The sequence below is a fragment of the Tenrec ecaudatus genome, chromosome 6 (genome assembly GCF_050624435.1).
Source record: "Tenrec ecaudatus isolate mTenEca1 chromosome 6, mTenEca1.hap1, whole genome shotgun sequence".
In the NCBI taxonomy this organism is placed as follows: domain Eukaryota; kingdom Metazoa; phylum Chordata; class Mammalia; order Afrosoricida; family Tenrecidae; genus Tenrec; species Tenrec ecaudatus.
In genome coordinates, this window is record NC_134535.1 from 10,807,288 (window position 1) to 10,829,106 (window position 21,819).

Consider the following 21,819-nt stretch of genomic DNA (forward strand, 5'->3'; position numbering starts at 1 on the left):
CATAATCAATTGTGTAAAGCACATTTATACATTCATTGCCCCCATCATTCTCAAAACATTTGCTCTCTACCCAAGCCCCTGGCATCAGCTCCTCATTTTTCCCCTTCTTCATGAGCCCTTGATAATTTATAAATAATTATTTGTCATATCTTACCCTGTCTGATGTCTCCCTTCACCCATTTTTCTGTTGTCCGTCCCCCAGGGAGGAGGTCACATGTAGATCCTTATAATCAGTTCCCCCTTTCCAATCCACCCTCCCTATCCCCTCCCAGTATCGCCACTCACACCACTGGTCCTGAAGGGATCATCTGCCCTGGATTCCCTGTGTTTCCAGTTCCTATCTGTACCAGTAAAGACTGTTTCCTTTCAAACAGCATTTTAAAAATAAAATTCACTAACCGGACACAAGTCCTTAGGTGGCACAAATGGTTTGTATTCAACAAATAACTGAAAAGTGGGTGATTCAAACTCCCCAGAGGTGTCAGGAAAGAGTTCTGGTGATCTGATTTTGTAAGGATTATAGTCAAGAAAAGAAAATCCAACGGTGCTCAGTTCTGGGCGGTCCCGCGTAAGGTTACCTTGAGTAAGAGCCAACTTAACGGCAACAAGCTGTTTTTAAAAAGTTGGATACAAATATAAGTACTTACTAAATTGCTTGGACCTAACTACTATATAATTTAAACTGCTAGGTATTTCTTTTCGCCTAGGAATGACATACTAAACGTACCTTCAACAAGGAAAGTTTCAGAGACAACGCCGTACTCTACACCACCACAATCATTAGCCACTTAGACTGAAGGTAAGACCTAACTTTTTGCTTTTCTTGTGGGGTCACAGAAAACTTGTGTGCACTCCACATTTTGGAAGGGTTAGTGACTGAGTACACAGGCAAGCCTACATGGGACTCCTCTTTAAAGGGCCGTTTTGGATTGCCAAACCTTTCCTAGAGGTGTCCTAGAATCTCAAACTCCCCACCTCTCCTGTGTAGAGCATCAGACCTATAGCAGTCGGCTGTTCCTTCCTCCCACTCTTGCCCCTCACAGGCATTTTCTCAATAAATTTCTAGCACATCTAATGATGTCTTGGCTTCTATTTTCCCCCAATGAACTAAAATTCTTATTTATCTCTGCAACCCCATCTATATACAAGAGCAATAACCTCATACCCAAAATAAATATCGCCTTACTATGAAATTCAGTAAACAAATCTGAACCCATAATTTCTCTCCCAAATCTGTCCGACTTCTCACATTTACAAGAAAAAAGGAATTATGCTATAAAGAGATGAAAAATTGGAAATTCATAGATTTAAAGATGGAGAAGAAGATGAATACTCAGTGTAAGTCTCTGCATTTTTAAAATATATCCTCTCAGCAGTTCTGGTCATTTCCCAATTTCTACCACATCAGTGGGGCCCAGGATACCTAAATCCACAGGTAGTGGGTTTCTCATTTGGAATTTCATCTCATAGCTGGGCAAATGTCTGCTATCATTTTCTCTAAATATTGCTGAGCGAGTATTTAAAAGTATTTTTTTTTGTTTTCAAAATTGTCTTCTGCTTTTAAAGTATTTTAAAGAAAACTTTAATAATAGCTAACATGCAATGTTAACTGTGTACAACAAATTCTAAGCTCCTTATACAAGGGGGCCTCAAAAAGTTTGTTTAAAAATGGAGTTAAAAAATAATGGAGTCTCTCCCACAAATTCTCTGAAGCCCCTGGCAAACACTAATGTGCAACACCCTAGTAACACACATTGAGATGATGTGAACTGTCAAGGCAGTTGTTGACTGAAAAGAACTGTCTCACAGGGTTTTCTTGGCAGTTCTCATGGCAGCAGACCACTAGATCTTTCTCCTGGAGGGCTGCTGCTGCCACATGGGAACCACCAACCTTTCAGCTAACAGCTGAGCACGTAACCCCTGTGTGACCAGGGCTCCTTCCAGGGGAGGTAAGTTTTCTTAATCTTCGATTTATACATAAGTAAACAGAGGGACAAATTGGGTAAGGAAATGACTCAATCCATAGACCTATGAAGTAACAGAATTAAGACTGGGCCTAGGAGATAGGTTTCATAATCATCTCTCTGACCCAAAACCTCCACTACCAGGAAGTAAAATCTGAATCATACTGTGGCTGTAAATCTTTCTTACTGTACAGTGTCTGGTTAGTTTCAACCACAGGCCTTTTGGTTAGCAATCCAATGCTTACTCAACAGTGCCACCTGGCACAATCTATTTTTTATTTCAAATCTCTTAACTTTTATTCCAAAATAATTGGAAAGTATAACTCTCAACAGGTATGGTTCAATTTCTAACATGGCTCTGCTATCCAATGATTGGGTGGCACTATGCATATTAGGTAAGGAGTCTTAGTGCCACAGTAGTTACACATTGGGCTGTGATTTGAAAGGTCAGCAGTTCAAAACCACTAGATCTACTTTCATACGCTTAAGAGTCTCAGAAACTCACAGGGTAGCTCTACCCTGTCCTATAGCGTCGCAGTGAGTTAGCATCAACTCCACGGCTCAGTTTGGAGTTTTATGGATGCACATAGTGTGTGTGAAACACTCAAAGGGGGTCAGTTTAATTGTCATCCCTTTACTTAAGAAAGTCTAGAAGCAGGGAGAGAGAATTCCTGGGACAATCAAGAAAGAAGAGCCACCAGCAGAGCATGTGCAGAATTCTGCCTGGGATGGAAGAAGTAGCAGGTGCCACACTGAGGCCAGAGGGTGAGGTCAGGAGACCTTGATATAGAACCCAGCAATAGCACCGAGACAAAGACTGTGAGGCACAACTGTGGACCGGCTTCCTGGCCCACATAGGCAGAAGCCAGGGGTGACATGGCTATAAGGCTCAGGATCATAGACTTAGGTGTTGGCTGAAAGGTGCTGATATGGACCAATGCCTTCCTTTCCTTATTGTTGACTGATGCTGAATTGTAGTAGCTTGTTAACATCCCCAATAACCCCCTTTAATCAAGAGTAGTGTCTCTGAATTCTGTGTGGTCATTGCACCCAGCAGAAAAGGAGAGTGTTATGCAGGATCGTTTTATGTCAGAATACGGTGAACATGGGAGGATGGAGGCAGGCCAGACTTTTGTGACAATGAGTCTGAGGCTAGTGTGAAGATAGATTCTTCTCCCTTGTATAACTCCCATCACCCACAACACAATAACCAAAACAAATAGCAGACAACAAAACTCCCAAACTCACAGCCAGAGAGACAATTTCAACTCGCAGTGCCATATCCTCTATCATTTAGTACCAGGCAATAATTAAAACTGCTAAGTGTGATATGGAAACACAGTAGCCATACTTTGTACTGCCACAGAATCTAATGGAAAGTGCAACATGGTTGCTTCTCAAGGGAGAACAGAATGTTCTCCCCCCACCCTAACAGTTTGTTTCAAAGAGGACTAGGATCCATGAACAAGGGGGTTACTAGGAATAAACTTAAGAGCACTTTCCCAATAGTACTTTGTGGGAAAGCATTTCAAATTTTTAAAAGCCCACACTTAGAGGAGAACCATGAAGGTAAGTCAGGAAATGGAGGCTTTGGCTAAGACAGGTCAGGATTTGCTCACCAATGGAGCAAGGGAATTATTTCCTGCCTCTTCATCAATGGAGGCAAAGTGAGTGGAGGTTATGTTAATAAATGTTTGAGTTCTCTACCACTTTTCTGTCTTGTAACTGTTACAGCAGCAGAACAGAGAATATTCAGACTAACGGAAATACAGGAAAGAAAAAAAGGCTCACCCACCATCATTTAGGGCATCAATGGCAGCCACTTTCTTGTCATTTGCCTGATCCATCATCTCTTCAGTTATCTAAGGAGAAATTGAAGGCCAACTTAGTAAGAAAAAGCAGAGGGTGTTTTCTTTTTGTTTTTTAACAATTTATTGGGGCTCATACAATTCTTTTCACAGTTCATACATATACATACATCAATTGTATAAAGCACATCCATACATTCCCTGCCCCAATCATTCTCAAGGCATTTGCTCTCCACTCAAGCCCCTTGCATCAGGTCCTCTTTTTTTTTTCCCCCTTCCCCCCCATTCCCCCCTCCCCCATATGCCCTTGGTAATTTATACATCGTTATTTTGTCATATCTTGCCCTATCCGGAGTCTAGAGGGTGTTTTCTTGAGGATGGGGAAGCCATAACTCATTTTTCTCGTTTGCAGGGAGTAAACACAATAGTTAAAAAAACTGAATTGTAGAAATGGGACATAATGAACCTTGACCTCTTAGGCTACATAAATCTCACTTTGCTTTCCACATGACCTCTGCTTTCCTTTTATTTCAAGCACAACAGGCTGTTCTGCCCTAGTCCTATAACCTCCTTCCTAGCTACTCACAAATACTAAAGCCCAATCGCCCACTAAGAGGTAAGCTAGTTTGGGATTTGAATGTCGAGAAGAGAAAGGTCTTACTTCTTTATTCCTGCAAACATCTATTGAAGCACTTGTACCGGAAAGGATTCTTTAATACTCAAACTAGATAAAAAATTACACGCCAATAACTGATAGGGATATAGATGCAAAAACAACAAAATACCACAGTCCAACAGCATATGGAAAGAGTCATGACCAAGTGGGATTTATTCTACAAATGTAGGGTTGGTTCAGCATTAGGAAAATCAATCAAGGGGGCGGGGAGGGAAGGGGAAAATGAGGAGCTGATACCAAGGGCTCAAGTAGAATGCCAATGTTTTGAGAATGAGGACAACAAATGGACAAATGTACTTGACACAATGGATGTATGTATGGATTGTGATGAGTTGTACAAGCCCCCAATAAAATGATTTTTAAAAAAAGAAAGAAAAATCAATCATCATAGCACAGCCTATCAATAGAACTAAGGAACAGATCTCTGTAACAATATGACGTAAAACAGCATTTGACAAAAGCTAACGCCTCTTCCTGAAGGAAACCCTAAGACAGATAGTAGTGCCCGGGAAAGCCCTCAGCATGATTCAGGGAGCACGATCAAAAGCCAATGGCTAACATTACACTGAATGGAGAACGACCGGGAACTTTCCTCTTGACTCCAGGAACTAGACAAGGGTGCGCATCTCACACGTCTACTTAACATTGTATAGGAAACTAGAACCAAAGCAGTAAGGAAAGGCCCTCAGAGTGGCGAAGCAGAGGTAAAATAATCTCTAGAGGTGGTGATGTGACCCTACACATAGAAAATCCCACAAAGATTTTACAAGAAAGCTTCTAAAGGGCTAAGAATGGAATTAGTGAAGTTGCAGAGTCAAGGTTAGCCAAACAGAAAATCAGTTGTCTTCTATACACCCATTGAAAGAAATCTGAAAGAGAAGTAAACAATTTCACTTATAAGAAGATTGAAGTACAACAAAAAAGAGGGTGAAGGGAGACGTCGGACAGGGCAAGATATGACAAAATAATAATTTATAAATTATCAAGGGTTCATAAAGGAGTGGGAGCAGGGAGGGAGGGGAAAAATGAGGAGCTGATGCCAGGGGTTTAGATGGAGAGCAAATGTTTTGAGAATGATGAGGGCAATGAATGTACAAATGTGCTTGACACAATTGATGTGTGTATGGTTGCGGTAAGAGTTGTATGAGCCCCTAATAAAACGATTAAAAAAAGATGAAGAAAATAAAATACCTAGGGATAAATCTTATTGGTACAGGAATTATCTGCATATAATGGAAACCAGAAAATTGTTGACAGAAGTCAAAGACTTGAATAAGTGTAAGATGTTTCCTGTTCTCATGCATGCAAAAAGTGGGCTATAAATAAAACTAATAACTCAATGTCCTTGAATTATGAGAAGCCTCATAAAGTTTGGGGGCAAAAGGAAATAAAAGATGAGTTTTCCTAACTTTCTGAAGTTCCCACATATGGTGTTGGCAAAAAATCTTGACTATACCATGGACTGCCAGAAGAATGAGTAAATCTGCGTTGGAAGAATTAGTCAAAATGCTCCACAGAAGCAAGAAAAGCAATAGTTCATCTCTACACTTTGGACATCTATCAGCAGGGACTAGTCCTTGGAGAAGGACACTCCATGTTGGTAAAGGAGAGCGTGAGCGACGAGGAAGACCCTCAATGACATACACCGACGGCTGGGACACGGTTGCTATGACCATGACTGTGAGGAGAGTCCAGGGCTGGCAGTGTAATCAATGTCACTAACATGTAGAATGTTGCATTGGTAGAAGTTTTGCTCTGTATATCCTCAATAACGACAAACAAAGTTTAGAGAAAAAAAGGTTAAGTATCAGAAGGTAAAGCCATTATCGCAATGGTAAGATAGCCAAGCAAAAAATATAGACCATCAGTGCTCACTTTGGAAGCAAATATAGAAAAACTGGAACAAGACAGAGAAGATTAGCATGGTCCCAGCACAAGAATGACATGCAAGAGCTCTATCTGAGGAAAATCAAAGCTCAAAAAGCAAATACATCTTCTCATTCCATCACATATATGAAAGATGCTTATTTTGAAAACAAACAAACAAACAAACAAAACAGGTCAGCAATTTAACAGCATTAAAATATTTGTTTATTGAGGCAAGAAAAAAGTGAAAGACAAACCACAAAGGATTAGAAAGTATCTGAGGTCCATGTAAACAACAAATAATTACTATCCAGAATATAAAATAAAACAGTAACCCAACAGCCCAGGGAAAAAACTGGCAAGAGAACAAGACTTTAAAAATACTTATAAATAACTAGTAAGCATTAAATGCTTAACCTCATGAGATCAGTAAGGTGCACACCAAAAACCACAAGAACATAACTGTTTTTCACAGTAAGATTGGCAAACTTAAATCTGACAGTGACAAATGTTGGTGAGGATATGGATCAACTGTCAGGCAGAAGCGGGAGTTAGCAGGGCAGGCGGGCTAGGAGACAGAGCTGATGAAAACACTCCAAGGACGCCAGGAGAGGCCGGATTCTCTCCGCCCCCTCCCCTTCAGTGGCCTTCAGGCCCAGGTGCAGAACACTACGGGTTACAGATAGCGTTGCATGCTGTTGCTTAGCTGCGGACCTGCAGACAACAAAGTTGCAGTGGGAAATTTCCCAGCTACTCCCTCCTGCCAGACCGGGGCTATAAAACTCTCCACCTGGACAGTGTGACTTCACCCAGGAGCCCAGGAAGCGCCCATCCCTTTGTCTGCTCCCCCTGTCCTCCCAGGAGCTCTGAAATAAACCTCTGAAATGGTTTTCTACCTTTGCTCGCTCGCTTGCTTTCTTTTCGCGGCCAAGCCAACCTCACACCAACTACTTTTAATCTGCTACAGCATTTCTCATTCTCCCTCTCCATTCCCTAATCATCAACCCCCTAAATAATCTTTGAACACATCACCTGCCCCTATTTCCAACCACCTAAATATCAATACTATTACCATGCTACATATAGATTTACATAATATGATCTTTGGAAGACCACTAACCCATAGCAATATCTAAGATTTTTTTTCACCCTCTTTCCAGCAAAGAACCAATCTCCACCACCTTGAGAGGGGTATCATTACTAGTGAGACAAAATTTTTTGGAAAAACAATTTGGTAGTAAATATCTTAGTAACAGGAAGTTCCACTTGTACATAGCATGTTAGGCGAACTATATATTATAGTTTGTCCTAAATGCTATCGAAACCAGATTCAAATGCAAATAGAAGGTAAAACGGAAACTAATAAGGATTTCAGAGATTGGGATTAAAATAAATGAAAATTTCACAAATATTTTAAGTAATAAAATCAAATCCTTTCCTATGTTAGAAAATTACCATGAAAGGTGGAATTTCCACTTTCCTCATAATAAGCAGACTTGTCACTGAACTTACCTCTACAGCTTCATCTCCCATTTCTTGAGGGGCATCTGTATCTGGTTCAATCACACCTTCATTGTCAATTTCTGCCAGTTGACAAAATGACATAAATTAAAACTTGTGATGAGCACTGTAATAGCCACTAGCCAAATGAGGCTACTATTTTAAATGTAGCTTAGTGCAACTGATGAACGGAATTTGCTATTTTACTTTAATTAGCATAAATTTACTGATGACATATTTAAAAAAAAATTCCAGTTTCCAGTCTCCAGATGTACCTCGGTCCTGCAGTATGAATGCTGGCAGGGACACAGTTACTAGTATTACACATCAACAACTGAGTCACTGATATAATTTAATTCAAGCAATTTTTTTTCTATCTACTGATGGAACGATGCTTTAAAATAAATATTTTATGTAGATTGTAAAATGAGATATTTTCATCTAAACAAAAGTGAAATATTAATTTTAATCAGTTAATTGTTTAAAAGAATTTAGTACAAAGCTCTGAATTTAAAACAAAGAACAACTATAGAAGCACTATCAAGTTCCAAGGTAACAAAACAAAACAGCAAAGGACAGACACTGAAAAGAGCGACGTTGCCAGTTTCAGGATGAATGGCAATGGGGATCTGCTGCAGAAGTAGCAAACAGAAAAACAAGTAAGACAATCATTAATTTGGACAAATTAGATACTGACATATTTTACGAAAATTCATTAATAAATTTGATAGGCTTTTAGCAGCCAAAAATAATTAAAATTAGCTATCTAAAATTAGAATTAAATATCCAACCAAAAACACCTCAAGCATTTTTAACAGAAACTGCACTTGTCACTTTGTCTACCAATGAAACCGTCTGCTTTGTGCACGCATTTAAAAATATTTTAGATAGAGAACTGATAAAGTTAGGAAAATTGTACAAAATGATTAGGATCAAGGGCAACGAATGTATAAGGGTGCTTTACTCAATTGATGTATGTATGGACTGTGATAAGAGTTGTATGAGCCCCAATAAAATGTTTTATTAAAAAAGAAAAGAAAATTAGGATCTAAAGAGGTATTTTACAAAAAAGAAAAAGCTCTCAAACAACTGTCCATAAAAAGCAGATTACCTAATAATTTCAAAAATTGGATGATTTCATTTTAATATAAATTTCATTGTATTAAGAGATTGTCCAGTACATATTAGGATTATATTGGCTGGCCTCAAAGGTTTTCCAAATTTACAGAGATAACTTGTGGCCTTAAAATTCATGGACTCGATATTTTTAACTCATTACCTCTGTCAAAGACTTTTACATAAATGTGAAAAAGTTCGTTTCTATTACTCCAATTGTGTTGGGTAAACAACAAAAAAGGTCATAGCCTTACTAAAAAAGTTTGCATTTAAAACAACTTTACAACATCAGACTAATATATCCCTCAACTTTTCATTTCACTGTTGAATATGATTTGATGCGCACCGTGACCAGACTCTGAAAAGTGTCATGAATACAACTGTTGGAAATCATTCACTAGAAATGTGTACATTACAAGTCACTGCCAATGTATGAAACTTCCGAAAATTCCTAATTGTATTTCTCTCCTAAAGAGCTGTACTAAACTTGACAGCAGCATTAACTCAAATTCAAGGGGAGAAAAGATTATGCCCCATAATAAAGGATAAAAAAGGGCACATTTTCTCATCAATAGCACACTACACTTAATTAAGCTCAACTTGAAACTGCAAGAAAAAGTTTTTTACTTATAACTAAACAGGTACAAAGAAGGCCAGGTGGCTTGAGTGTTTAGCAGCCTTATAAGAGAAATATGAGACTGTCATGGTAAAAATCAAGTCTATATAGGGTAACTATAGTTAAGAATTGACTTGAAGGCAGTGATCTTGCTGTTGGCTTTTGGTAAATAGGCATAAAAATTCACATTGAAAATCAAGCTTTCCAAAAATAAATAATCAAGCTTTTCATAATACACTTGGCTAACTAAGAGGTTGGAGGTTTGAATCCACCCAGAGGCACAGCTCAGAAGAAAAAAGTCTGGTGTCCTAATACCAGAAAATAAGTCATTGAACTCTGTGGAGTAAAGTTCTATCCTGACACATGAAAGAAAGGTTGCCAAGAGTTGGCATGTGACTTGATGGCAACTGGTCTTATATAAAAGGGCTTCAAAAGTCCATGGAAAAATGTAATGAAAAGATAAAGGGATCTTTCCAGACTTTTTGAAGCCTTCTTGTATGCATAAAGTACAACTCCCCCCATATTTCATTATTTTAAATTATTTTATCTAAAACAATAAACTTCGGATATACTGGTTTAAGTTAAAATATATGAATAAAATTAGTTTCACCTGTCCCTTTTCATTTTTAAACGTGGCTCTGAGGACACTTAGATCTCCTGTATGGCGCACACATCCTCTTTTGTTAGATGGAGCCCTTCAGCCCCAAACCAACACGGAAACCTATCAGAAGACCATCTCCGTACCTAAGTCACTCTCCTCACTCGATGGTTCATCTGCCTTTATGTTTTCCTCTGTCTTCGTATTATCTGTTTTTTCTTCCTAGAAAAGGAAAGGCAAATAATGGTATCAGCATTAACCCTACAACCACCACTTGTCTGTCAGCCTGGGGGGGCTTGTGCGATGCTGGAAGCTATGTCACTGCTACTTGAAATGCCAGCAGGGTCACCCAAAGTGAACTCGCTTCAGCAGTGCCTCCAGCTGAGAACAGACTACGGAGGAGGAGCCGGCTGTCTGCTTCGGAGGTGTTAGCCACCGGCCACCTCATACATAGGACTGAACCACTCAACCATAGACACCAATTAGGGAGTCCTGGTGGGGCAGTGTGGGGCTGCTAACTCCAAGGTTAAGTGCAGCCGCTCCTTGGGAGAACAACAGGGCTATCTGCTCTCATAGTTATTAAAAAAGCATTGTTCCCATGCTTATTCTTGGAAACCCAGAGGCAGATGAGTCAGAATAGACTTGATGGCATTAAGTTTGTTTCGGTTTTTGATATACACCAATTTATACAAATCCATGTATGTTTGGATACACGCCTCACTTGTTAATGCTCCCTATCTTTCATTCTTAGAAGAACTTGCAAACAAGGGACAATGAAACCAATAATATACAAGGAATAAAAACTGGAAAAGAGTACATGATGCCAAGCATATTTCCTTCCCATCCTTACTAGCAACCAGCATGGTTTTTGGTGTACCTTATTCTAGATATTCTCGTTGTATATCAGACAACTCTGGACTTTGCCTTTCCCACATAACAAAGCTCCACCTTGAATAATATGCCATTATCTATCAGCTCATGTCTCTCTCTTCATTCAACTGTGTGAGTCCATCACTCTTTCTGTAGAAGTTATTTAGCTTGCTTCCCCCTAGGTTCTTAAAATTGGAATCAAAACCCTCCTTATTAAGTATTTGTGAATCTCTGTGTGCAAAGTGCACTTTATCCTATGCCAAGAATATCACCAATCATAACTCAACAATTAGCAGAGATACAAATAGAATTTTGCTTTCATATAGGTTTATTTTATGGTATAGTATTTTAACTCTGGTTCACAAATGACCAAACTCGGATAAATGGCTCACCTAAAAAGAAACCAATTTGTTAGGCGTTTGTTTAAATTTTCTCATTTCAGTGTTTTATAGATATAACTTAAATTTCCTTATAAAAATAAACGAACCATGTTTAATAAAATAGTAAAACTTCAATTTGAGAGGTAATTACAAATGCTGAGGGCGGGGCTTGGTTATGAAGATGAAAAGGGAGATAGGAGAATTCTGAAGGGTGTATTTGGGAAAGTGCATTTTCACCTCATCCCTAAGTTTGAGCTACTGGCAAAGGATCTTACATAAAATTCTTGGACAAATAGCTAAGCTATCCCTCAGATGGTTGAGTAAGAAATATGAATTACTGATTTGGATTACTTGTCCATTTTACTTAGCAAATATTGATAAGGTTCTCCGAATGGATTAGACACTGTACTAGGTGCTTCAGTCACCATGATGCAAATGACAGCAGCACAACCAAAACATAGTAAGCAGCCAACACAATGTTGGGTTCAGAATCAGATGTTACAGATTTGATCTTAAAGAGAATCTGTACAAAGATCATTATTTCCAATTGGACTTGGGAAAAATGAGGTGTGTTAACTGTAGAACAATAGTTACAATACAGCCGTTAAGAAACATATGGTCCTAGTCCTTTATCATTAAATACACAGACAAAATTCAAAACCTACCTTGATGTTTTCTTCTGATTTGGCTTTATGAGTAGCAGGTGGTATCTTACCACCCATGCTTGAGAAGATGAGAAAAAACATTATTTGTTTAGAAAACTTTAATCAATTAAATCAATCAACATGTTACACCTAAAAAAGAAGGAAAAAAGAAAGTTAGACAATCAGATGCTTACCTTTTCCAAAGCTTAGGATTAAATGCTCAATTAACTTGCATGCTTTGGTATCATGGCTAAGTGGGTTTTTTTTAATTTAAAATTTTATTCATCTTCAGCATATTGCTTAAGTAAAGCATAACTTATTTCCTGCCCCAATGAACTTAACATAATCATGAATGTTTCTATTCCAAGTCTAGTGGGGAAAGGTAAAAAGCCGAGAAGCCTGCGGTGAACAACAGAATTCATTTGTTGGGAGTTTAAAACTCAGTAAGTATATTCAGTTCCAACTTTGAAATGTGACCTTTAGCATTAATAAACACACAAAATCCCTAAGCCAGTTGCTGTTGAGTCAATTCCAATTCAGTCACTCAATTTAGGTCAGAGGTTTTCAATAACCGGTTTTGCAGAAATAGATCCATGGTGGTGCCAGCTAGATTCATACTGCCAAGTCTTCTGTTAGAAGCCTACTGTAAATCACTTGTACCATCTAGCTTGGTTAAACCCAAAGAGGCAGCTTACCAAGCAACAGTGGAACAATAAAAAATGTTAATTGTTTTAAATTGCAATTCTTAAATTCACATGTCCCACACTAGACTGTCCTGGTCTCCTCATGGCTTTGCAAAACCTCCTTTCCTTACCACCCTAAGGCAACACTATCAATTACACACAAATAACTTAATAACAAAAAAGCAGACTAGGAAGTGTTAAGATAGTCCACTCCATGCAGATTCCCATGCAGGCTCCAAGTACCAGTCCAGTGACTGAAATGTACAGTGGATCTACGGAAATACTACATCCGTCAAAACTGGAGGTCAGAAGGTATCATTAAAAGTTACCTTGGCCGATTCCCTTTGGCTGCTGCATCCTCACAACGATGGGCAGCGGAGGAAGGAAGCCCTAGCTCGAGCTAGCTAATAAACTCCTTCTGCCGCTTTTGCATCTCAACTGGTCGTGATTATTGCATGTACCCAGGGTAATCTCGGGGACTCGTCCAGGATTGGGGATTGAGAGCACGGGCCCTTCCACGGGTGCACGGACCGACCTTGAGGTAGGTTTTTTCTTTTCTTTCCTAAAATTCTGTCCGGACACGTCTACGGGTGGCACCGTTAATTGGGACCATAATAAGACTGATGCTGAAGCGCCAGAGTGGTCACTGGCCGGGTTCAGAGTGGGAGACGCCTCCTGTTCCCCTGGTGAGTTCTGGTTAGAGTCCGGACCTTATCATGATTCAGCACTTTTTGCCGGAAGCCATGTGGAGACCCCCAGCATTCTTGAGATGATTTCCCCTTCACTGACTTGGCTTTTGCCCTACTTTGGGTCTCATTTCGTCTCTTTTGTGAGATGGTGGGAGATTTTTGGATTGTTGGTGCACATAGTATAATGTTGGCGCTGTGAGCTTTGGCAGCTCTGGGGAGGTATGTTTTCTTGATGTGCACTGAACATTTAATTAAACTTCTCTTCATACAAGAAAAAAAGTTACCTTAACACAAAGTCCATTACTTAATAAACATTAACTTGAAAAGCGACCTAGATAAAAACACCCAGGTGTCATTCTTTGAAAACCAAGTTATCATATACACCTTCATTTTAGCTGGTTGGAATTTCTGAACATGGGTATGTGTAGAGTGAACTGAAATGAACATCAGTTTCCAGAGTTCTTTAACCAATTTCACATCTTCATCAGTGCACAGGTCCAGTAATCCCATACCTTGGTCATCCGTGAGCTACTGTGCATCTTTTAAACGTATGGCCACTCTGGTAGGGTGGAGTGCCACCACAGTTGAAGTTGCGTTCCTCTCCACATAACTCCTGTTAGGTGCCCTGGCGTGGGTTCCGACGCACGAGATAACATGTATGAGAGCGCCCAACACTGCCTCTCCTGCACCACCCTCACAACAGCCCTTGTGCTTGAGCCCATTGCCAGTCACTGGGTTACTCCATCCCATTGAGGGCCTTCCTCTCTTTCACTAAGAACTAGTCTCTCCTAACATGTCCAAAGAACATACGACTGAAGTCCTGCCATCCTTGTCTCTAAAGGGCATTCTGGCTGTACTTCTATGAGGTCTGCTGTTCCTTTGGCAGTCTGTGGGACTTTCAATATTCTTTACAAGCACAGCGATTAGAATGCATGGACTCTTCTTTGGTCTTCCCTATTGAATGTCCAACTTTGACATGCATACGAAGCTGCTGAAAATTGCCTGGCTTGGGTCAGGTGTCCTCAAAGTAACACCCTTGCTTTTCAACACTTTAAAAGAGGTCTTCTGCAGCAAACTTACCCAGTGAAATGAATAATTTAATATTTGAATGCTGTTTCCATGAGCACTGATTTTGGGTCCAAGAAGAAATTCTTGACAATTTTTATCTTTTCTTCGCTTACCATGTATGTTACCTATTGACCCATCTGTTTATGTATAACCAAACACCTTATGAAACTTGGCAATTTACTTTGGAGGTTTAGGGTCATGGTTTCATGGGACATCCCAGTTAACTGGCTTAATAGCAGTTATTACTTCTGTTCTACCTCCTAGTTCAATGCATAGGGCCTGCGATCTTACAAGACTGCAACTGGCCAGCTAATTTGTGGCTAATTGCCTTCATGAAAAACTGTCTCCTTTCCCATGAGACCAGAAGAACTGGATAGTGACTGAATGTATCATTACTGCACATTTGGGCACAGATTCTACAGGAGAATCCAGATTAAAAAGGGGTGAATGCAAAACAAAATTCAAATTCTCACAAACTCTAGGCTTTGTGGAGCAACAAAAGCTGGACAAGCCCCTCAAATCATTGCCCTGAGCTCTTTACACTTTTAAGAATTTAATTAGGTTCAAATTGACAACAGCAAACAGCAACAAATGAGTTTAAACTTACTACAGCAACTTGAAAGATTACATAATAACCATAGGAGGTAGTGAGTTTATATCAACAAAGGAGGAATAATTCAAAACAGCAGTAAGTATGGCTGCACAATTCAAAGAATGTAATATATGTCATTACACTGTACATGTGAAAACGGTATTGGTGTTTTGATGGGTATATTCTCAACAAAATTTAATTTTTCTTTGTTTAATGTAAGTTTATATGCTCTAAAACATTTACACTTGCAATTCAGCAAACAATGAAACAGTAAGAACACTGCTACCACAAAAGTTGTTGAGGTTCTTTTCTAAAGAAAAGTTAGTTTTCAATATGATTGAATTGTTTGATATGTGAGGTACATAGCAATAAAACTATTAAAAAAGAAAATCTATTTTTTTGTCAAAGTGACCTCTTTGATTTCTAAAACTGTGAGGAGGTTGTTTTGCAGCACATCTGTCCAATATAGCACATGGTTTGATTTCCTAACTGGTTCTTCCATGGGCATTGATTGTTGGTCCAAGCAGAACAAAATCCTTGACAATAGGAAAGAAAAACTGTTTTAAAAGGGCATAGTAATAAAATGCTTGTTCTTTGCAGTTAATTTTTAATGAAGTCTGAGAGCTTCTTATGCCATTTTCCCCAAGTCTCAAAATACACTACCTTAAAATGTATTTAAGGTGATATTCAAACATAATGACAAGTCTAATGCCAAAACTTTAGGAAAGATATTTCTGTCAAAAACCTAAGAGGAGAGCCGCGGCAGAGGGGGCAAGGTAAGTGGCGGGAGCCCACATCCCAGAGCAAGCCCCAAGCCCGGGCTGCAGAGGGCACCGGCATTCTCAGGGGAGGCAAGAGGGAAGCAAAAGGTTTATTTATAAAAGAGGACCTGATGCAGAGGGCTTAAGTGGAGAGCAAATGCCTTGAGAGTGATTAGTGCAAAGAATGTGCGGATGTGCTTTATACAATTGATGTATGTATATGTGTGGATTGAGAAAGAGTTGTATGAGCCCCTAATAAAATGTAAAAAAATAAAATAAAAATAATAAAATGATTAGGGCAAATAATGTACAGATGTGCCTTATACAATTGATGTATGTATATGTATGGATTGTGATAAGAGTTGTATGAGCCCCTAATAAAATGCTTAATAAATAAATAAATAAATAGGAAAGAAAAAAAAGGTTTATTTATGCCTCAGGGAGCAGGGAAGGGGGGCCAGGCCTGGGGAGGCAGGGGCATGGCTTGCACGGTCCCTGGATGTCAGCAGAGGGCGGAGTCCATGGCGTTGATGCAGGTGTCCCACTGCCAGTGGTGCTACCTGTGCGACTTGCCCATGATACCCTGGGTCACGGTGTGGGACTTCAGCAGGGCCATGTGTCACGGGTGCGTTAATTTCAAGGGTGTGGACAGCATCAGCTGCATGCCAGCTCATGCGCAGCCACGTGTTCTCCTAGGGCTGCCCGTTTAGCCCCCCAATCCCTAAGCACCCATCCACCAAGGACCTGGCAGTAGGGGCCTCGGCAGCTCTAGCATCTCAGGGCCCAGGCAACTGTGACAGAGCCACTTTGTCAGGTCGCTTCCCACTGCCCTCATCTGCTGTGGAGAACACTCTGGGGTCCCTCCTGGCCAACAGCTTGGACCAAGAGGCCATGGCCAAGGGGTTGCAATGGGCTCTGCTTGGTTCGAGGCGTTTGGTGCCTCCCGGGCTACTGGCAGCAGCAGTGTCCATCCTGGGAAGTGGAGGTCTGACGCTGGCCCTGGCTGGAATCCCACTCGCCCGCCCATCCTTTTGAGCAGCAGCAGCAGCAGCAGCAGCAGCAAAGGAATGCAGACTGTGGCTGAACTGAAGGAGGCCATGCTGGGTCGAGCAGAGGAATGGCACAGACGCCCCCAAACGGAGCGAGAACAGCTGCTGGCATTGTCTGCCTGCGCCCCCTTCAACATCCGCTTCAAGAAGGATCAAAGGCTGGTCGGCTGAGTGTTCGCCTTCTATGCTGCTGCCCGACCTCCAGGATCCGAGTTTGAGCTGAAACTCTTTCCCAAATGTGTGTGTGGATCGGGCAATGTCGGCATGGGAGTCCTAGCAGTGGCGCAACAGATGTTCCATGATATGCTACGGGAGCCAGGCAAGGCCCTAGCCTCTGGCTTCAAGTACCTGGAATTTGAGCATAGGCAGGGCTCTGGCACCAGCTAGGCTAGCTGCTCACTGATGGGTCAGCACCAGCCAAGGCCCAGCTCCAGCAGTACCCAGAGCCGGCCGCTGCAGCCCTGGGTGGGTCATTCCCTGGGCCTCATCCGGGGACCCCGTGCCTACACTCGTCGCCACAAGGCCTCTGAGGGTGAGGCAGCTGGGAAGCTGACCACCGAGCATAAGCAGCAGCGGCACTGGGGTGGCTCCTGGTGGTCCACACTCTGAGGAGACTCCAGGTGTACCCTCACCCATTGCTGCTCCGAACAATGTGGCCAAGGTCACATACCCAAGGACCCTAGTAGAGGTGGGGGTCCTGGGCGGGTTCCAGTGCCAGCTGTTCATCAAGACGCAGGGAACAGCAGCCCTAGTAGTGACAAGAGCTCGCTCGTGGGTTCTACTGTCCCCTGGGCCTTCATGTGGGGCGAGATTACCACCATCCTCACTGGAGACATTAAGATCAATAAAGAGCGGGACCCCTAGAGCACGACAGCCACCATGCTACTGCTCCCTCACCACCCACCGCTGCTGTGGATAAATTATTCCCCCCCCCCCCAACGCCCAGTGCCACCCCACTCATGTATATTTCCTCTTCCTAAGCCCAGTGGGTCCCTTTGGGTAGATGCATTGGAAGCGGGGACAGAAAGCTTATAGCTTCTGCCAAGGGCGTGCTTGGGGGTCCCCTCAGATTTCCCTCCTCCTGTCCTTGGCCTGGCTACTTTCTGCTGCTTTTGTAGTCGGAAGAAGTTGCCTCTTCCCTGAAAGGGGCAACCCCCCCCAAATAAACAAAGCACAGCATTTTATTGCCCCCAACCATGCTTCACCCCCTTTTCCACCTTCAATGAACCTATACCTAAGAGGTTTGTTTTTTTTTTAATTGGGGGCTCTTACAGCTCTTAAAACATTCCGTGCATCAATTGTATCAATAATTGGTACACTATACATATGTTGCCATTATCATTTTCTAAACACTCTGTTTGAGCCCTTGGTATCAGCTCCTTTTTTCCCTCCCTCTCCCCAAGAGATTTTTTGTTTTTTAAACTTTTTATGGCAGCAATTGTTACAATACTGCTTGATGTGACTGAACTATGAAATGATATATTTATATTAGTTCCCAATACAACGGTTTTAGAAAAACAAAAGCCCGTGAGGCAGAATTAAACTTCAGAAATAAGCAGATGACCCCAAATTAAGAGAAATTCTAGCCAGCAATTTTCAAAGTCATCAAGGTCTTGAATGGTCAGGAAAAGACTGAAGTACTATTTCAGAATAAAGGGACCTAGGAGACAGGGCAACCAAATGCAACCTGTAATTCAGGACTCCACAGTATTAAAGCATCAATGAATTTCCAGTGTTTCTTCCTTCCATTGGAGAGTATACACTGTAAAATAGTGTATACACTGTAAAATATTCACTGGTGTTCAGAAAAAAGCTTTTTACACAAATAATGTATATGGCATGAGTTTTATCATTATATTTTGGTAAACAAGTACAATTGCTACCTCATTCACTACTTAGGCCAGCTATGTGTTGTGTGTGCGCTTGTGTGGGGTGCTCAGATTTAGTAATGCTGGCAAACTTCCTATCCAACACTTGAAAATAATTCTTGGCACTACACTTCGGTAAGTACAAGAGGACTTATTCATAAGCTACGTGCAGATTACTCACATTCCAAACTCTACTAGTTACTAGAAGGCAGCACCAGTTTATAGGCAATAAAATTTCCATCAATGCTCCCAAGATTTAGAAGGTAGTTTCCTGCGCCAAATTGGAAAACTGCAATTTAGGGTGTGCCAATGATGTTTCCTGGTTCTAGGAGGGGGAAGGAGGGGCTTAGAAAAGTTCGCAGAAAAATTGCACTATCTTTTAATTCCATTCCCCCCCCCCACCAACTTTCTGAAGTCCCTCACACGATTAAGGGACCACAAAAGACCTTTCATAATTTTCTCAGTATAGCACTTATCTACTTTGTGCTAGGGTTATTTACACTACATGATAAAGGGAACAAACCAGAAAGAAAATTAGACTCACCAATGAGAACCGTTCAAAGAAGATACATGGTAACTTTGGGTGGGAAGCACAGTATCTTACATACTATTTCCCTCCACTTGGTAACCATAATCACTTCAGCCTAAGTCAAAACATTGTTCTCAGACAGTCCCCTTCTGGCTCTCTGGAGGCAATGCTCCTTTTTGATGATGGATGTCTTCCTTGGTTGCACATTGGCTTTAACTAGAATCTTAGCAACAATTTATTAATTATCAGTCCTGAATTTGTGTCCCCCCCCCCAAAAAAAAAAGGAGAAGGCTAATCATCCTATTGACAATGGCTGGTCACGTAATTCTAAATTAAAAAATCCAGAATCTGGGAACATTTAGGTTTACTATCAGCAATCTGCAGACTTTTCTCCTTAAGAAACAGAGTTTATAAAACAGAATAGACGATTTAGGAGCTCTGGTGGCATCGTGGACTGGACTGCTACCAATTGCAAGGCTGGTAGTTCAAACCCACCAGCCCCATGAAGGCCCTATATGAAATTTTTTGAAGCTATAAATTCTAATGGGAAGAGACAGCTTATCTTTCGTGGAGTCCTAGAAACATCATAGGCTTAAGAGTTGGACTGCTAACTGTAAGGTCAGAGGTTCAAACCCACCAGCTGATGTGCAGGAGAAAGATGGGTGGTCCCCTAATGATGCACAAAGTCCCAGAAACCCTCTCTCTACTGAATGGCTATGAGTCTGAATCAACTCCAAGGCAGTGGGTACAAGTTGGGATGGATTTGGTGACAGTGGGTTTGGTTTGGAACCCTGTCAAAGACATAAAGCTTGCAACATGGAGGAGTGGAGGTAGCAGTAAGTGGGTTAGAATAAGGGCAGTCTAGTCCTGTCTCTCACGATACTAATCAATTTTAAAATGGTCTCAGAATTCTAAGCCATAGTGGCAAACATCCTGCAGTAGCTGGAAATGGGCGGCAAAGAAAAAACAGAAAACCTTATGGAAAGAAATGATCGTACCGCTCTTGCTTAGAAGGAGCTTACTGAAATATCTGAATAGTTGGCAACCCGTCTCATCTTCTGCTAGAACACTACCACTACAATAAAGATCCGTGTTATCTATCCCTGGGCACAGTTAGTAAGCCCTTTCTTAAAAAATTCCCCAGTCATAGGAGAGATTTGTAGAATCAGGTCCTGGAGGAAAGTTCCAGCCCACTCCCTCTCCCTCTGAGTGTCTTATCTCTAGCGCGGCAACCCTATAGGGCAGGATAGAACTGCCCCTTGTGGGTTTCCAAAACGCTACAGGAGTGTAAACCCGCCTCTTTCTCCTGGGGATCTCTAGGACACAATAAGAGACCGGATAAAATCCTCTCTGTATTCATTTCCTATCCCCAAAGTAGAATGACTGTAACTCCTGTTTCCCAGCCCCTGGCACAGCGCCTGGTCAATTAATTCTGGGCACGTAAGAAGCCACGTAAGAACACAAATCGATCCTAGAGGCATGCCGGCCCTTGAAAATCCATTTTCGCTTAATCTTGGCGGATTTGAAGCACTAGCATTGCCACCAACGGTGACAGAACAACGGCGGCCAAGGCAATCCTACGCAGCTAGGTCAGTGTAGATTTAAGAATAATTCAAAGGGGGTGCTTTGATTACGGTCACTTACAAGCGTTTTAAATAAAACTATTTAAAGGTAAGGGCCAAAGAAGAGGTCCTGTGCGTCAAGGCGATCCAAGGTGGGCACCCCCAATTGAAAAAACACAACTCACTCCGCGCTCGAGCCAAGTCCCTCACGCCCGCCTTTACAACCGTTAGCCTCGGTATTTTGCCCAAGGCAAACTTCGAGCGACCGAAGGGGCGGGGGCCCAGCTCCGTGCCCGGATTAGCCAAGGCTCCCGACCCTCCATTATCCCCACGAAGTCGCCTCCCTTTGCTGGCCAGAGAGTGGGCCTCAGAGTTGGGCCCGTGGCTGCCACCCGCGCGGCTGCGGCCGCGACCCCGCTCGTGCAGGCCCCACGTTGGCCGCCGCCCAGCTCCGCCTCCGGGCGGCCTTCCTCTTCCCGTCCCCAGGCCCGGGTCTCACCTCTCCACCCACTCCCTCAGGAAGCGCATCTCCTCGGTGTGCAGAACGCTTGGGTCCTGCTTACACATTTTCACGAAGGCCCGCAGCTCGCTCACTTTGCGGGGGTCCATGGTCGGCAGGCGGAGGGGAGCGGAGGGCGCGGCTCAGGAGGCTGTGGCCTGATTCCAGGTCCGGGAGCTGGATCAGCGTGACCGCGCAGAAGGGGGCGGTTGCCGCGAGCTTGGACGGACTGGAACCGCCCCGGACGCTGGCTCCGCCCACCCAATTGTCTCGTGACCCCGGGTCCTTGGCTCGCTCATTTCTACCCCCGCCACCTCTGCTCCTGCGCACTGCCTAGAACCTTCTAGAAGTGTGGCTGCCCGTGCTGTTGCCTGTCTCTCTGTGCACGTGCCAGTTCATTGGATGAGTCGACTCCCCCTATGCGGCCTCTTCGGAGGGATCAGTCTTTCCAAGGAGCCATTTAAAGCGCATCCTGTGAGTA

The 21,819-nt window shown here is 42.1% G+C and overlaps 2 protein-coding genes, 1 non-coding gene and 1 pseudogene across 3 annotated transcripts in view; 3 read left to right on the forward strand and 1 right to left on the reverse strand.

The window, feature by feature from the left end:
- ST13 (ST13 Hsp70 interacting protein) overlaps positions 1–21,790 on the reverse strand; it is a 32,809-nt gene extending 11,019 nt beyond the window's left edge. The window contains exons 1-5 of the mRNA XM_075553624.1: positions 21,339–21,790; positions 12,060–12,117; positions 10,291–10,366; positions 7,827–7,897; positions 3,760–3,826 (exon numbers count right to left, since the gene is read on the reverse strand). Coding sequence (XP_075409739.1) covers positions 3,760–3,826; positions 7,827–7,897; positions 10,291–10,366; positions 12,060–12,117; positions 21,339–21,448 — 382 coding nt within the window. The 5' untranslated portion in view covers positions 21,449–21,790. The remainder of the gene's footprint in view (positions 1–3,759; positions 3,827–7,826; positions 7,898–10,290; positions 10,367–12,059; positions 12,118–21,338) is intronic.
- On the forward strand, positions 6,316–6,422 carry LOC142452079 (U6 spliceosomal RNA). The gene has a single exon (XR_012785141.1). It is a non-coding gene; the product is annotated as a U6 spliceosomal RNA (small nuclear RNA).
- LOC142450533 (interferon regulatory factor 2-binding protein 1-like) lies at positions 16,353–17,744 on the forward strand (annotated as a pseudogene).
- XPNPEP3 (X-prolyl aminopeptidase 3) overlaps positions 21,615–21,819 on the forward strand; it is a 61,943-nt gene continuing 61,738 nt past the window's right edge. Inside the window, exon 1 of the mRNA XM_075553623.1 lies at positions 21,615–21,812. The gene's annotated coding sequence lies outside the window, so the exon portion shown is untranslated. The remainder of the gene's footprint in view (positions 21,813–21,819) is intronic.